Below are 16174 nucleotides of genomic sequence, written 5' to 3' on the forward strand. Positions count from 1 at the left end.
CCATTTATCCATAATCTATGCCCCATTTAATCCTCATGAGGGTCATGGGGGGCTGGAGTCTGTCTCAGCTGACTTGTGGTGAAGGTAGAGGACACCTGGACAGGTAACCAGTCTGTCATAGGACAACATGTAGAGACAAACAATCACACTCACACGGACAAATTAGAGTTATGGTTTTGGACTCTGGGAGGAAGCCCGAGTATCCAGGGAAAGCACACGTATGCACAGGGAGAACATGCAAAATCCATGCAGAAAGATCACGGAAAAACCGGGACTTGAACTAAGGGCCTTCTAATTGCGAGGTGAAAGTGCTAACCACCAAGCCACAGTGCAGCCGGACAATATTTGAGCATTTATGAGATATGTTTACCTCTTTACGGCTCTCGTCCAGCTCCTTGCTGTCCATGTTCACCATGGCGCTGTTGGAGTTGGGCAGGTTGCCCCCGACTCCCATTGCCATGGCTCCCGCCGCCACGCCGACGTTGTTGGTGGCGGTGCCCGCCGTGCCGTCCTGAGCGCCGACTCCACAATTCTCAGCGGGAACCACGGCGCCCCCTCGTGGCGGGAGCTTGCCATCGATGATCATCTCCATGCCGCCCTTGGTGGGCGTCAGGTCCCCCTCAGTCTCCACGACGATGCCATGGCGCTTGTCGGCACGGTAACGCTTGCCCATGTACTTGTAGAAGAGCAGGCGGCGGTCGGCGATCCAGGCCAGGATGACACAGACGGGAAAGTACAGCAGAGTCACCAGAGCCTCCCACACCTGGAACACAAGGAGTGGTCATTTATATGGAAGTGTAATATTTTTATAGTATCTTTATTGAAAACAGGTAGTGACATGAGCATTACAACAGCTGACATACCTTCCTCCCACCTTCACACCAACCTTTTTCCTCATGAGAGACATTTAATAAACATCCCAAAAACAATACAGCTCCATGTTTAACCTCAGTTGTATGACTTCACCCACCTTCATGTAGGAGAGTTAGACTGAGATCAAACTACCACACTACGCTACAGCTGCCTCCGTTTCCCTGCACTGATGAACAGTATCACTCATCAGCGTTTCCTTCCTCTAAACCCCCCCTCACCTCCACGACGCCTGGCGACATGACGGACAGGATGAGGTAGAGCCAGATGTAGGCGAAGATGCTCCAGAAGGCGGTGATGAAGAACACTCGGAGGTGCTTGATCTTGCGGGTCTCTCCGTTGGGGATCGTCCACACACAGATGCCGATGATCACGAACATGTTGAAGGCGGCGCTGCCAACGATGGTTCCTGGACCGAGCTGACCGGCCTCGAAGTTATGACCACACACCTGCAGACAGTCAGAGAAGGATGCTAATGAGCAGCATCTCAACAAACAATAGAAATTCTCCTTTCAAAACATAAATGACATTACTGTGCTAAGTTGTTACTCTGTTTAGGAATTAATGAACACGTTTTATGTTTATTAAGCAAAACTCAAAGGCATGTTGTTAAATTAATTGAAGGACCCGGTAGCATTTTTATATCACACCAATCAACCAGTCAACCAACCCACCAACCAACCCACCAACCAGTCAACCAACCAACCAGCCAACCATCCAGTCATCGAACCAACCAACCAACCAGCTAACCATCCAGTCATCCAACCAACCAACCAACCAACCAACCAACCAACCAACCAACCAACCAACCAACCAACCAACCAACCAACCAACCAACCAGTCAACCAACCAACCAACCAACCAGTCATCCAACCAACCAACCAACCAACCAACCAACCAACCAACCAACCAACCAACCCACCAACCAACCAACCAACCACCCAGTCATCCAACAAATCAACCAACCAACCAGCCAACCAGCCAACCAGCCAACCAACCAACCAACCAACCAGCCAACCAACCAACCAAGCTTAAATTATGTGTCTTACCTCAATAACAGACAGTAGTATCTCTGGAGCGCTGGAGCCCAGAGCCATGAGCGTCAGATTGGACACCGTTTCATTCCAGATCCGAACCGTCGCCACCGATGTTTCTCCGTTGGGCATCGTGATGGTCACCTCCTTCTCCTGTTGGAATAAATGCATGCAGAAATGTTGGACTTGCATTTATAATGCAAGTTCTCTCTCGCTCTATTTTAATTTAAGCTGAGTCGTTCTTTATTGTGTCTTCAATTCTTTAATTGCTGATCTTTAATCTTTCGATTTTTCAACTGCCAACTTCCTGTGTTTGATATGCGATATGATCCGACTGATCTGCCTTATGTCTTTCTTGATTGCTTCTTTGTTTGCATGTGTTGACTGTCAAATTACTTTGTGAACACTCTTTTTAAGAGTCCTATATAGATACAGTATTAATATTATTATTGTACCATTACATTGTGGGTTAGACTAAGTTGCACCAGACTTTGCAACTTAAGATTCATTTTAAAGTTCCCCTTAAATTTAGCAGTTAAATGTATTATCGCTGCAGCAAGAAATATAAAGTTAAGAAATATAAAGTTTTTAAAATAATTTTTAACAGGATTTATTTTTAACAATTTCCTGTTATTTTACAGATTTTTCACGTTTTGTTAAGATATAGATAATATCTAGTTAAAAAATAAGCAAGAAAAAAATATGAATTTATCTGTTAATGGTAAAAAAAAAGAAAAAAAGGCCAAAATGGTACATATTATTAATTAAAAATGGAATTTTTATAAATGATAATTTGTTCTATTACCGCATTTGATTGTAAAATTACACCCCGTATTTAAATCAGAAACAAAATAAAACATTATTTTCATATATCTGCCATTATTTCAAAGAAAAATTATGTCTATTAATGATTAAAAAGGCTAAATAATTTTAAAAATCGTTATTTCTCAGATTTCCTGTAAAATCATAAAAAATGTACTGAATATATATATATATATATATATATATATATATATATATATTAAAAAAAATGCCAAGACTTTACATGGAAACAGTAACTTCTTCTTTTACAATATTTGACTATAAAATCACGCAATTCTGTTGCATTTAAAACCACAAAAAGCCTCAATATTTTACAGAAATGTGTTGTTGGATTGAAAAATGAAAAGTGAAATTTTGCATCTTTTCCAAAATCACTGTAATAAGTAGTAATTTATCTGATCACTGTACGTTATTTTCTGTGATTTTACGAGATGATATGTGTATTAAAAAATGACGGTTTAAAATAATTCTTTACAATTTTCAATCCTTCAGGTACATCATTTTTCCTTTAAATAAATGGCAAATATCAGTCAAAATATTTTTTTTATCTATTCTTTTTATTTTCTGTGAGTTTACTAAACATTACCTGGAATTGACCAAAAAAAAGTTTGAGAATTTTTGAGAAAAAACTGTTAAAATCACACAGTAGAATTTGCTTTGGGATTATTTAAGTTTTATCTTTTAAATGTTGGTCCACTGCACAAATCTGCCCACAATCCGGTCCATTTAATGTTCCTTATCTAATTAAACCTTTAATAATTTCACTATAAGAAGACCTCCAGTTAAATTCTAGCATTTTTTCTGTATCTCTGGTGTCTCCTTCACTTTCTCTAAATGCTGATATAAACCTGCCTTCGGTCCACCTTTCCATCAGCTCCAGGTCTTCATCCACTCCGTCAGTGATCCATCATGTTCCTAAACCTCTGAGAACTCCTGACTCCTGTTTGTGTTTGTCGGACTAATCCTGTTGTCGGAGCGTCTTTAAATGCCGACCTGCTTCCCTGCTGGTGATCCGTCATCCTGCCTTCATCCTCACCTGAAACCAACACCGTCTCCTTCCTCTAACTCCATCAGGCTTAACATTTACGACTCTATTTTCCCTCCTCTCATCGGTCCAAACCTCCCAGGATGCTCCTCTTTTTATTTTACTGTTTTTGACTGTATAACCTCAACACCTGAACCTTTACAGGCCACCGGAGACACAAACTCACATTTAGAATCGCTGCATCACTGCAGAAACATCACAAAGAAAAAGTCTGAGAACAGGACAGACGGACGAAGAGGGAAATCTGTGTAATCAGCCTTAAAGAAGCCATTCAGCTGCAGGATCCTTTGTAGCTGCATTACAGACGGATTTATAACTGGATTAACATGAAAGAGCATCTGATGAAGAAATATCAGACTGAAGAGCCAAATGAAGAGGCCGAATGTTTCCTACATGTGTGGAAAATCAGCTCGAGTTTTTGTGTTTTTAACGTTACACTGAACCGGAAAAAGGAAAAGTCAGTGAATTTTAATGCGCCTCTATGTATTCTATGAAAATAATGCTGTAGGTTTGACATTTTTAAACATTAAACCAAAAAAAAAGTACAACAGGTTAACCATAAATGACAGAATAAAGCATGTATAATAAGCCGCTATCATTATTTTCTGGTGTTTTACGGATTTGCAGTTGTTATACTGTGAATTTACTATTTTTTCACTATAGATACATTATTAAATAATGATAAATGTCAGATTTTTAAATGATACATCTACAATTAAATACCAGAAAATGTCCTGCTCAAACTAAGTTCTAGAAAAATAATTTGCTGAACAAAAAGCAGATTTAGTCTTTAGATTGTGACACCTGGAGTTGATGTAAAGCTGATTTGGCTGCAGGTTTTAACAGAACTCAAATCTGTTTTTTAGCTCTGAAAATTTCTCACGTCTAATTGACCCTTCACTAAGCCCCTCCCACAAATGGCTACTGTCCAATCCTACCTTAAAAACTCCATAGTTCATGCTAGGAGGGAAAGCTTGACAGGCATAGCAACAGTAACCAAGGGGGGCGGGACTTAGCGAAGGGTCAATTGCTAATTAATACAGAGTACACACATAATATACATACAGTTATGAAGCTTAAAAATGACAGAAGAACAAAAATGATAGATTTTAATGCATCTCTATGAACTTCAAGGGTCTGTAATTCTGAAAATATTGTTGTTGATTTGATATTTTCAAACATTAAAACAAAAAAGTACAATATGTGTTTAATGGATTTGCAGTTGGTATACTGTGAATTTACTATTAAATAGCCCAAAATTTCTTATTTTCCACTATAGATTCCCCATTAAATAATCATAAACGTCCATTTTTTAATGATAGATCCGCAGTTAAATACCAGAAAACGTCCCGCTCAAATTAAGTGCTAGAAAAATAACTTGCAGCTCAAAAAGCAGATTTAGTCTTTAGATTGTGATGCCAGTAGTTGATGTAAAACTGATTTAGTTGCACGTTTAAACAGAACTCAAATGTGTTTTTCAGCCCTGAAAAAATCACGTTTGTCTGCTGGACTTAAAAAGCTTCAAGGACTCAAAAATGCTGGAAACAATAAAAAATGTGACATCAAAATGCACCTCTGTGTAACTCCAAAAATACTGACGAATGTTTACATCTAATTTTTTCTTAATTTATTTATAAGAAGTGAATCATAAATTAATGCATAATTTCATTTCTCTTCGAGAATAAAGTCTGTATAATGAGTTATTTTTTTTCTGGTGTTTTATGGATTTGCAGCTGCAGAATTTACTATTAAATAAAAATAACATCCTATTTTTTCACTATAGGTGCTGTATTAAATAACAATGAATGCCTTTTTTTTATAGTTAAAAACCAGAAAATGTCCTGATATAATATAAACACGTATTCACAGAATGAAGGCCAAACTTTGTGTTGCTTCGTGACACTTAATAAAGTTATTGTAGATTTAGTAGTTTTTTAATGGAATGACATTTAAGGATGGTTATTTTTCTTCCATTCTCGTGCTTTTTCATGTCTTGCACAGAAAAGCAAGTAATTTAAAGTGAGATTTTCCACATTTTATGGCCTAAACACAGTGATGAATGAACACTAAAGACGGATCACCTCACCTGAGACGTGATGACCTCTATGGAGGCCATGAAGCGGTCGGCGATGATGGAGACTCCCAGGAACATGTACATGAGCGACACGAAGTAGACCACCGCCCGGGCCACCTGGTATCCCAGTCCGGGCCGGTCGGGCTTCCAGACGGGCAGCAGGATGCCGGGCGTGCACGTCGTCACCACGTTGCACTTATCCTTCACCCCGGGGCCGGAGTTGTTGTTGTAGGACGAGGAGGGCGGGAAGGCGGAGGGCAAGGACGAGGGCAGCGCCGTCCTCAGGTCGGGGTCGCCGCTGGGCTCCACCCGCTGGGACTCCGGCTGGCAGGGAGGCAGCGGGGCCACGAGGAAGAGGAGGAAGAGGAGGAAGAGGGAAGGAGAGGACAAGAGAGGCATGGCGAAGAGAGGCTGCAGGAGAAGGACGAAGGCGGAGGGACGAGGTGGACGAGCTGAGGGTGGTGCAGAAAGATCACCTGAAGAAACACGACACAGTGGAAACAACTTTAAAGACAAGCTTTGATTTACCAGAACACATCCAGCTGCTGTTTCAGTTTGAAGCTTCAGTGTCACTCCAGGAGGTTTTTACCACAACAGATGTGACTCAGAAGCTCTCCTACACTCACAAACCTCTGGCTGCTCAAACATATCAGGTGAATAAAGGACGGAAGCAGGTGAAAAACACGACTCACAGCAGATGACGCGATTCACCGGAGAGCCCGGAACATTTCATTCAAGACGCAGTGAGTCAGCGGTAAGCAGAAAAGTAAAACAGAGAGAGGAGAAGGCGAGAAAGTTGGAAAAGAGAAGCAGAAAGACGGAGGGGGAGGTCTAGAGACAGAAATGAAGACGATGACGGAGGATGAAGGATAAACTGGTTAAAGGCTAAACTGGGATTTATGAGGACGTTTAGAGTGAAATCAGTAGAACCAGGAAGGAGTTCTTCACTTAAAGAAGTTCTACTGAAAACGTAGATCATTCAGATGTTTGGTTTAAAATTAAATTCTAGTCGCCTTCACTTTAGGGGCAACATTTCAGAGTCGGATCTGAAAACCGGCCCTCAGGACGACTTTACAGAGAAGACATTAACTGAAATTTTAAAAATAATTTCTAGACCATGACAAGTTGTTTTGATCGTTCATTGTTCTGTTCGGGTTTTGTGTCTCATTCTTGTAATATTTTATCTTTTTTTGTCCGAGTCTTGTCGTTTGTCTCATGTTTTTGTTTCTTTTTGGTCTTCCTTGTGTTTTTTTGTCTTATTTTTGTTTTGCTTCATTCCTCGTTTTTTGTGTCGTTTTTGTCGTTTTGTTCCTTTTTGTCATTTTTTGTCTTGTCTGTGTACATTTTTTGTCACTTTGTAGCTTTTTTGTCCAATTATATCTCTTTTTGTTTTGTTTAATGTCATTTGTCTCATTTTTTTAACATTTTGTGTCCCATTCTTGTAATATTTTGACTTGTTTTCGTCGTTTTTTGTCTTTGTTTTGTCTTTTTTTGGTCTGACTTTTGTCATTTGTTTTGTTTCCTGTCGTTTGTCTTATTTTTGTCATTTTGTGTCTCATTTTTGTAATATTTTGTCTTGTTTTTGTTGTTTTTTTGGTCTGAGTTTTGTCGTGTCGATCATAAAGTAAAACACTATATCTTTCAGTTCCAGATACCTGTGACTAAATGTTTTGTGCCTTTGCAGACGTAGGAAAGAGAAACCTGCCAATTGGGGAGAGAGACGGACAAAGAGGCAGGAAGTAGAGCGTGGGAGGAGTGAGAACAGGTAGAAAAAAAGGAGAAAGTGATGGGAGGAAACTGGCAGAAAATCAAAGACAGAAAGAAGTGGGATGAGTCACCACGACGACGAAAAAGACTCTGACATCAGCCGGTTCATGTTTATTTGTTTGTTTGTGTTGCTGTTTATTTATCCGAGTCACTGAATGTCTCTTTCCCGTCAATCTCAGATCGTCGCTCTGCTCTGACCGTTCGTGTCGTCGCTGTGTGTGTGTCGGTGTGTTTCTGCGATTCTGCCAACGGCTGAGGTTCAGATCTCAGCGTGAAGCCGAGGGACGGACAGATGGACGGAGCGGCTCCAGTGTCGGACCTTAATCTTGCTCCTCGCTCGTCCTCTCACGCTTCATTTCCTTCCCTCCACCCGTCCGTTTGAGGGGACAACAGCACCTGCTAACACCTTCTGCCTTAAAACACACCTCAGCGGCTCGTCCCGGCGCTAAACGTCACGTCTCATTTAAACAGTTTGGTTCACACGAGGTCAAACAGCAGGCGGATGAAAAAGCTACTTTACATTACCAGTAATCTGTAATAATCACCAATAACAAACACACAGGAACTCAGTTTGTAGTGAAAAATGAATCTGTTACAGAATTTGAAGCCTTCAGATGAATCGGTTCCAAACAGTCACAGCAAACTGCACAAACTGAGGTCAGAACATTCAAATGTTGACCACAAACAGACCTGTGATGGTTTAGTTTGGATCCTGTGTGGTTTTACTTTGGATTTGTGGAACTAAGCGACATGTTTGCTGTCCCTGTTTGCTCCTGTGGCCTGAGCACAACAGGAAACACCGGAGCTGCCAGCAAACACAACGGGAAACACAAGAGGATCATGTTGGGAGGAGACGTCCAAAAAACTCCCCAAAACACGAATCTGTTCGTCCTCAGAGCAGAGAATAAAATGAGAGGATTTATCAGCTACATGCTGAAGAAAATCACACATTAGTTCCTGTAGTTTCAGATAACAGTGTTGCTCTACCATCTCAGTAAAAACAGAACAATTCCTAGCTCTGAAAATGTATAAAACGCCCAAACGTCTATGCTATAACAGCCATAGAATTTAGTTTTGGGTCCCAAATGACAAATAAGTAAACTCTGAACAGAATCTGAACTCATGCAGCCACAAATTTCCTCAATTCTGTCTGAAACAGACCAACAGACCGATGTGAAATTAAACTAAATAATGAAACTAAATCAAAACTCATCCAACAGTCTTCTCTCACAAAGTAAAACTGTAGCAAGAACGCAACGGTTTGTATCTGTTTTCTTCAGTTACGACAACTTCTAATGAAACCGTGTTCAAACAAAAAAACTACATTAATTAGTGGAACTAGCTTTCCCTTAGCAATCAAAGGTGTATTTTTTCTACATTACTAGTCTTAAATGTCTGAAATTGTAAGTTAATATCAGCAAAGGGACTGGAAATCTGGAGCTCAAGGTGCAAAGTTATCAAAGTGATTTCATTGATTTAATTACTTCAATTTGATTTTAATATTTGGTCGACGAATGCAGAAATTTGAGTTGAGATTACACAGAATATTCATTATGTCATCACAACTTATTAGAATAACCTAAAAGTTTGATGCGTTTAATTAAGTAGAGGAAATAGGTTCCGTTAATTACTTTTCACAGTGTTGATTGCAAGATAAAAACTTTTAATTTGCGCAGAACTAAAGATTCAAGCACTATTTTGATCAGAATAACACTGTAATTCCATTGACGTAAGTTTGTGGGGGATTCAAACTCAGATTCTTAGTTTTATTTTCAAGATTTAAGTTCAAAAAAGTAAAAAAAAGAAAAAGAAAAAAAGGCTGAAGAACAGTTTTGTCGATGAAGGAACTAATTTCTTAAAAGCAAATAAAATGTAAAAAAAAGAGTTAAAATTAATGAAAAAATGTAATTGGACCAATGAAATCTTGTATTTTTGTTAACTTAAAAACTTGCATGTTTGATTTAAATATTGTGAAAATGCTAACTGGAGAAACTACAATATTATGAGTAATCAACCTAAAAACCTCAATCATTAGGTCAGTTGTTATTAAAATATCTTTGACTGCAGAGGAAAATTCTGCTAACTCATTGTAGTCTGTTGGCTGAACATAATCTCATCAAAACTCAAAAAGACCCATGCAAACTGTCACACTAATATTTATTGTCAAACATTATTTTTTAGTACAAAGCAGCAGCCTCGAGTGCTGATAAATGAAGCTACTGCAGTTCCTCAAATGTCCAGTAGAGGCAGCCTCCAGCAGTGACTCAATCATAGACCCCCATGTTAAAATGTCCATCTTTACAGCAGAAATAAACTCGACTAAAGCCTGGTACTAGAACAGTTTTGGTCTCTACAGCTAATTTCTACGTTCATGACAACTTTATTGAGGGTGAATTTTAACTGAAGCCACTCGTTTAGTTTGTATTAAGACTTAAAGCTACGTATAATTAAGAGCTCCACTCATGTTGAACCTCTTTTTCCGTCTTATTGTTGGCTTCACTCTGAGTCTAGAGGAGTGTGGCTTCACCAAGATGGAGATAGCTGGAGTCTCCACAGAGTTAGAGAAAGGTTTGGAGGGAACTTATGTCTATCTAGATACAGTCAGTGATGACATGGTGTGATAATCCCTGCTTCCGTTCAGCCGCTCTGTGATTTTCTCTGGTGGTTTTTCACTCGTAAAAGCTGTTTGGAAAGTTGATTATCTGTAAACGTGGAACAGAAACCTACCGGGGGAAATCAGGCTGCTCTAATCCCCGCTCAGGTTACAGAGTCCGGGTTAGAAATCAGCTTACAGGTGATGGCTGACAGCATGTGTTTGTCCTGCTTCCTTATTTCCCAGAGGCCCTCCTGGTTCCTGAACCTCGCTCATCATTCAGGGATTACCTCCACCTGCTGGGAGTCTACAGCTAATTTTCATTACATAACATGAAGAACTTACAACCTGACGTTTTAATTCTTCTTAACGAGTGTCACAACATTGTGGTTCAAAGAGGGTTTTGGTAAGTGAACTGTTATTGTATTTATTCAGTTTGTTCTCTAAGTCGTTAGCACCTCCACAATGAGACAGACTACCTTCAGAAACTAAATAAAACTACAGAGCACACTTCATAAGTCGGTATTTATGTAGAGGCAGATGTGTGAAATCACTATTTCTATTAAAAATCATTTCATTTCGAGCATCCAGCAGGTGATCCATTCACACAAACGTCAGGAAAGATGAATGTTTTCTGTGAAATGAGGATATTGACGATGTGGAGATGGATGAAGGTGCCGACAACAAAGGAGATGGATTAGATTCATGTTGAAGAAGGTTAAAAGTGAGAGATGTAGGAGGAAAAAATAAGGCCAGGAGGCAAAGAGGAGAGGAAGAAAGGAGCTGGAAAGAGATCAGAGAGGAAGGAACAGAAGGAGAGTAAAGATTTAAAGGAGGAACGACGGGTCGGGAGTTCAAAGAAGGTGGATGAAAAGGTGAGGGAAGGTTCAGATGAGGTGAATTAGGATAGAAAGTCAATGAGGAGAGGAAAGAAGGAAAAAAAGAGGGAAAAGAGGAACATGGACAGTGAATAATGACATGAAAGTAGAGGTAGGATGTAAGAGGAGATAGATGAAGGGCTGATTTATCATCTATTTTTAAAACCTTCAATAGCGTCTCTTTGAGTGAAGCTCTCATCGAGGCACTCTACCGCTGCATTCTGTCAACAAGAAAAGGTGCAGAACTGCAACATGACTGCCAGTAATGCTGCACAGTGAGACTCTGCCATGCTTACTGTCAAATATTAAATACTTGAAATGAAAAATGTCCTTCATGGCACGAGCCACATGTTCTGGATTCACATTATCAGTGGTGTAATTTCAGCTGTAGCTCAAGCTAACGGAGCTTTTCTATCTTTTTACGGTGTCTATCTAAAATATTTAACCTCCTTTGGAAGTTTTACCCTTTAATTGCTTTTCAACACTGAATTATGGTCAATTAAATGTGACTTTTTAACAAGAATTGCAAATAAACAAACAGATTCCTACAAAGAAAGGCCAGCTATTTAAATGGATGACTGTAGCATAGAGACTCCTGAATCTGGTGGATCAGTCCTCCTGGATAGAACGACACCATGAAGACTGAAGAACACTCCAAGAAACTCTGACAAAAGGTTGTTGAAAGGCATCAGTCGGGACGATACAAGAACATTTCCAAGTTCCTGAAGATCTCTTGAAGTCCAGTTAAATTCATCACTAAGAAATGGAAGGAAGATGGAACATGAATAAATCTGACTAGAGCAGGACGTCCTCAAGAACTGAGAGACCAAGAAGAAAGAGACTAATGAGGGAGGCCACCAAGACTCCTATGACGAAGGAAGGAGTTCCAGCTTCAGCAGCTGAGATGTTAACAGACTGTTCATCCAACAACTGTTGTCTGTTCTTCACCAGTCAAAGCTTCATGGAGACACAGAGAAAGACTCTGATGGAAAAAGCACCAATTAAATCTGGACTAGAGTTCACCAGAAGACAAGTGGAGCTTTATGGTCATGAAGCACGGTGGTGGCAGCATCATGATGTGAATTCAGTGATTCTTATATTCAATTTTGCAATTCCAATTAATTAGCATTAGTTTGAAGAAATCTGTTTTCCCTTTGACATGAAAGAGTCTTGATTTTGGTAAATTCCTTTCAAAAAAAGTCAAAATTGATGGTGATGAGGGGAGATGGATAAAAGAGGTGGGAGGTGGGATAAGAGGAGGACTCGGAGAAACGGGAAGAATAAAAGGAGCGACGACGGGAATAACTGGAAATAATAAAAGTCAAGAACTAGGAGGGAGGCCAGTTGGAGGGCAAATAAAAGGAATAAATAAGACAAGAAAGGCAGTGGAAGGACGATGTGAGTCCTGAACGTGTTTATAGTCATCGTTCAACCAAGGTGTGTTGCCATGGTGACCGGGGGAAGGTGATCGATCACCGTGGAGGGGGGCTGTTAAGGTGAGGCAGGGGGCGGGTGGGGAAAGGTAAAAGGAGAGATGGAGTCCTCATTCATCACCTGACTGAAGTCTCCAGAGAGGGAAGCAGCAGCAGTGAGGCCGACGGCATGAAACACAACAACACACACCCCTAAACACACACACACAGGCCCGACACACACCCCTAAACACACACACACACACACGCTGACACACACCTACACTCACACACAAATATGTCTTTCACACTTTCTGCTGCTCATGCAGATCCTTTAAAGGGTCAGTTCACACCCAAAGCCTCAGCTGCAGCAGTTATTTCCTCAAACACCTTCACAGCGACTGAATAAAGCATCCCCAGAACCCACAGTCAGCAGGTTGCAGAAGCTAAATACCCCAGATTTTTACAGATCTGTGGAGTTAGTCCTGCCGTGGCACCGTGATTTAATCAACCTCAAATGTGAGTCGACAATCTGGGTAGCTACAGGCGTCGAACACGAGTGTGATCTGAGTGAATATTGTGAAAAACGGAGAACATCTGGCAGCAGAGGTGCCAGGAAAAGTATGTTAAAAATGGTGGAAATTTGCGACGTCCAGCAATGGTCAAAACCCGAAAATAAACAACAGACATCTATTAAAATAATCAAATTTGTAGCTAGTTTAAATACAATAAATGCTTTCTATTGTGACCAAAGAACTGCAGCACCTCGCTGAGCGATCGTACCGAAGATTAGCAGTCTGTTGGATGATATGATGTTACATTACACACCTCTATGATTTCTATCCTACTGCTCTCATACCTCATTTATACTCTGTTAGTACAGCTCCATCCATCTCTAGTATCTGTGTGGAGGTCTGATCTCTGCAGGTTACAGTAGAAACCTTCATCAGCTAAGACTGTTAACCTCAAACATCCACTTAAACCAGGATAACAGGAGTATTCATTCTGCTGGGATAGTAGTAGCAGTAGTAGTAGTAGTAATATTAACAGTAGTAGTAGTAGTAAAGGTACTAGTGATAATAAAAGTAGACACTCCAGCTGTAGCTCCATAAACTAGACCAACGTGTCTAAACTCGGACAGCGTTAACTAATAAAACCTGTTTAGAAGCTGAACAGCACAGAAACACTCTGAGTCATCATCTGGAGGCTGCTGAATTATGAAGCCGATATTTGGTAGATTTATACTGAATTTAACACAACAGCTTGGATTGCTAACAGACTGAACCGAGCAGAAACAGAACGTCCTCTCATCGTGTTTGGACTGGAGAGCATTTAAAAGGCGATGCAGCTGCTTAGTAGAGGAACAAACTAAACAAACTACTGAATCTTGAAGTCAGCGTTGTTATTCCAACCAGGAGAGGATTTATAATTTCCACCTCCACAGGGCTGAGTCAACACAAGGCTGCAGAAAGACGTCAGAGAAGACCAAGACCTTTAAATCTGCACTTTAGCAACAAGACAGAACATTTTATTATTAGAATAAATACGAATACTGACGGGCAGCTACATCCGTGATGCACAATGATTAGCTAGAGAGCAGAAGGTATCATTCAACAGAAAAAATGATAAATCCATTCAGGAGGCCACAAAATGTCCACTAAAAGATGACCAAACGTGCTGCAAAATGTTGACAAAATGGTTTAAAACAAACAAAATGAGACACAAAATGATGACAGAAAGACGTAAAACGACAAAAATGTGACACAAAACAACAACAAAAAGGATGTGAAATAACCATAACGTGCCACTGAATGTCCACTAAACATGCAAAATGGCAAAAATGTGACGCATGAACAATGAAAATTTAACAAATGTGTCACAAAAGGCACAAAATAATTCAAATTTTACACAAGAAGAACACAGAAAGATCAACCAAAATGTTTCACAGTGACCACAAATAAATACAAAACCCCAAACTGTGACACAAAACAGTTTAAAACAATCCTGCTACATCGAAGCAACAAAGCTGCACTTTTCCTTGTGAACAACTTCTTATACGTCGATAAAAATGAAATAATTCATCTGTATAGTTTTGACCCTACAGCTTTCCTCAGATAAAGCTCCAAAATAAGAATTAGTCTCCCTCTGATACGGTGAAAAACACTAAAGATTGATTTTAATGTTCACACACAGTCTGTTCCACCTCAATATCAGCTGTGTCTCCTGAGAGTGAAATTAAATCTCCAAACGCCTCAGATTCAGTGAAGGAGGCGAAGCTCCGTTTAATTCTCTGAGGACTGAAGCTCTGCAGTGTGCGTGGGCAGACTGAGGCTAATATTACTCAAAAAAGAAACTGTGAGAGCATGATGAAACTCAGGACAAAACATGAACCACAAAAAGATGCAAAATGACAAAAATGTGACACAAAATGTCCACAAAAGATGCAAAATGATGAAAATGTGATGGAAAAGGACCACAAAAGAATGCTAAACAAGCAAAATGTTACACAAAATGTCTACAAAATAGTTTAAAACGAAACAAAAAAGCAGAAAAAGATGAAAATTGACCCAAATGTGTCACAAAAAGATGGATAACAATACAAATGTGACACAAAAAACAGAAAAAGATGCTAAACATCCAAAACGTGACACAAAATGTCCTCAAAAACATGCAAAATGACAAAAATGTGATGTAAAACTAATACAAAAATATGCTAAACAACCAAAATGTGACAACATGACCATAAAACCAAATACAAACCAAAAAATGTGACACTAAATGATTTAAAACCACCACTATGTGACATAAAATGTCTACAAAAAACAAGCAAAATGACAAAAATGTGATGCAGAACTATCACAAAATGATGCAAATTTACCAAATGTGTCACAAAAACACGCAAAATAAGTCAAATGTGACACAAAGTAACACAAAAATCTGAAAAATTACAACAATGTGACACTAAACAACCAAAATATGACACAAAATGTTCACAAAAAGATGCAAAATGACAAAAATGTGACACAAAACGATCACAAAAATGTCAAAACTGATCAAACGTGTCACAAAAAGATGCCAAACCACCAAAACGGACAGAACAGGTTTACGCTCACAACGGTCAGCAGCTGTGGAGAATCTGCTCGTGTGCAGGAATCTAAAAAAAGACTGGAGGTGACATGAAAGCAGCCTGCAGGTAGCTGAGAGTCCCGCTCTGCTCTCCTGCTCCCTGAGGGGGTAATTATCTGTCAGTGTGTCCCCCAGCAGGGCAGGTCAGAGGTCAGGGTCTGTTTATGGAGCTTTAAATGTGATGGAATCAGCTGCAAACGAGCAGAAACGTGAAGACGTGAAGCTTCACAGTCCATCATTTCATCCGTCCACAAGCTGCAAAGTCGGTCACCTACCCTCCTGATTCCTGGAAACCCGTCACTAGAATGTCTTCTTGATAAAAATGACCTCAAACGCACCAGAAAAAAACAGAATGATCAGATTTCCAACTTTCCTTGAACTTATCGTGTGTGACGAGCAGCAAAAACGGACCAAACCTGAGCTTAAATGTGAGATATTTCATCATCTACGAGTTTAAAACAGCTCCAGAAATGTTTGCACTCGATTCTAAAAATAAAAAATAAACTACAAATCGACAGTTTTCCGTGTGAGTTTTCAACCGCACAGCAGGCAG

General features: G+C 39.8%; 1 protein-coding gene across 2 annotated transcripts in view; it reads right to left on the minus strand.

The window, feature by feature from the left end:
* LOC110963639 (sodium/calcium exchanger 2-like) overlaps positions 1-16174 on the minus strand; it is a 219388-nt gene that overhangs the window by 39605 nt on the left and 163609 nt on the right. For both annotated transcript variants that reach the window (XM_051958171.1, XM_051958170.1), the window contains 4 exons: positions 5858-6321; positions 1920-2057; positions 1092-1319; positions 371-763 (listed from right to left, as the gene is read on the minus strand). In XM_051958171.1, the coding sequence (XP_051814131.1) occupies positions 371-763; positions 1092-1319; positions 1920-2057; positions 5858-6244 (1146 nt within the window). In that variant the 5' untranslated portion in view covers positions 6245-6321. The remainder of the gene's footprint in view (positions 1-370; positions 764-1091; positions 1320-1919; positions 2058-5857; positions 6322-16174) is intronic.

The sequence above is a fragment of the Acanthochromis polyacanthus genome, chromosome 13 (genome assembly GCF_021347895.1).
Source record: "Acanthochromis polyacanthus isolate Apoly-LR-REF ecotype Palm Island chromosome 13, KAUST_Apoly_ChrSc, whole genome shotgun sequence".
NCBI classification, from domain to species: domain Eukaryota; kingdom Metazoa; phylum Chordata; class Actinopteri; family Pomacentridae; genus Acanthochromis; species Acanthochromis polyacanthus.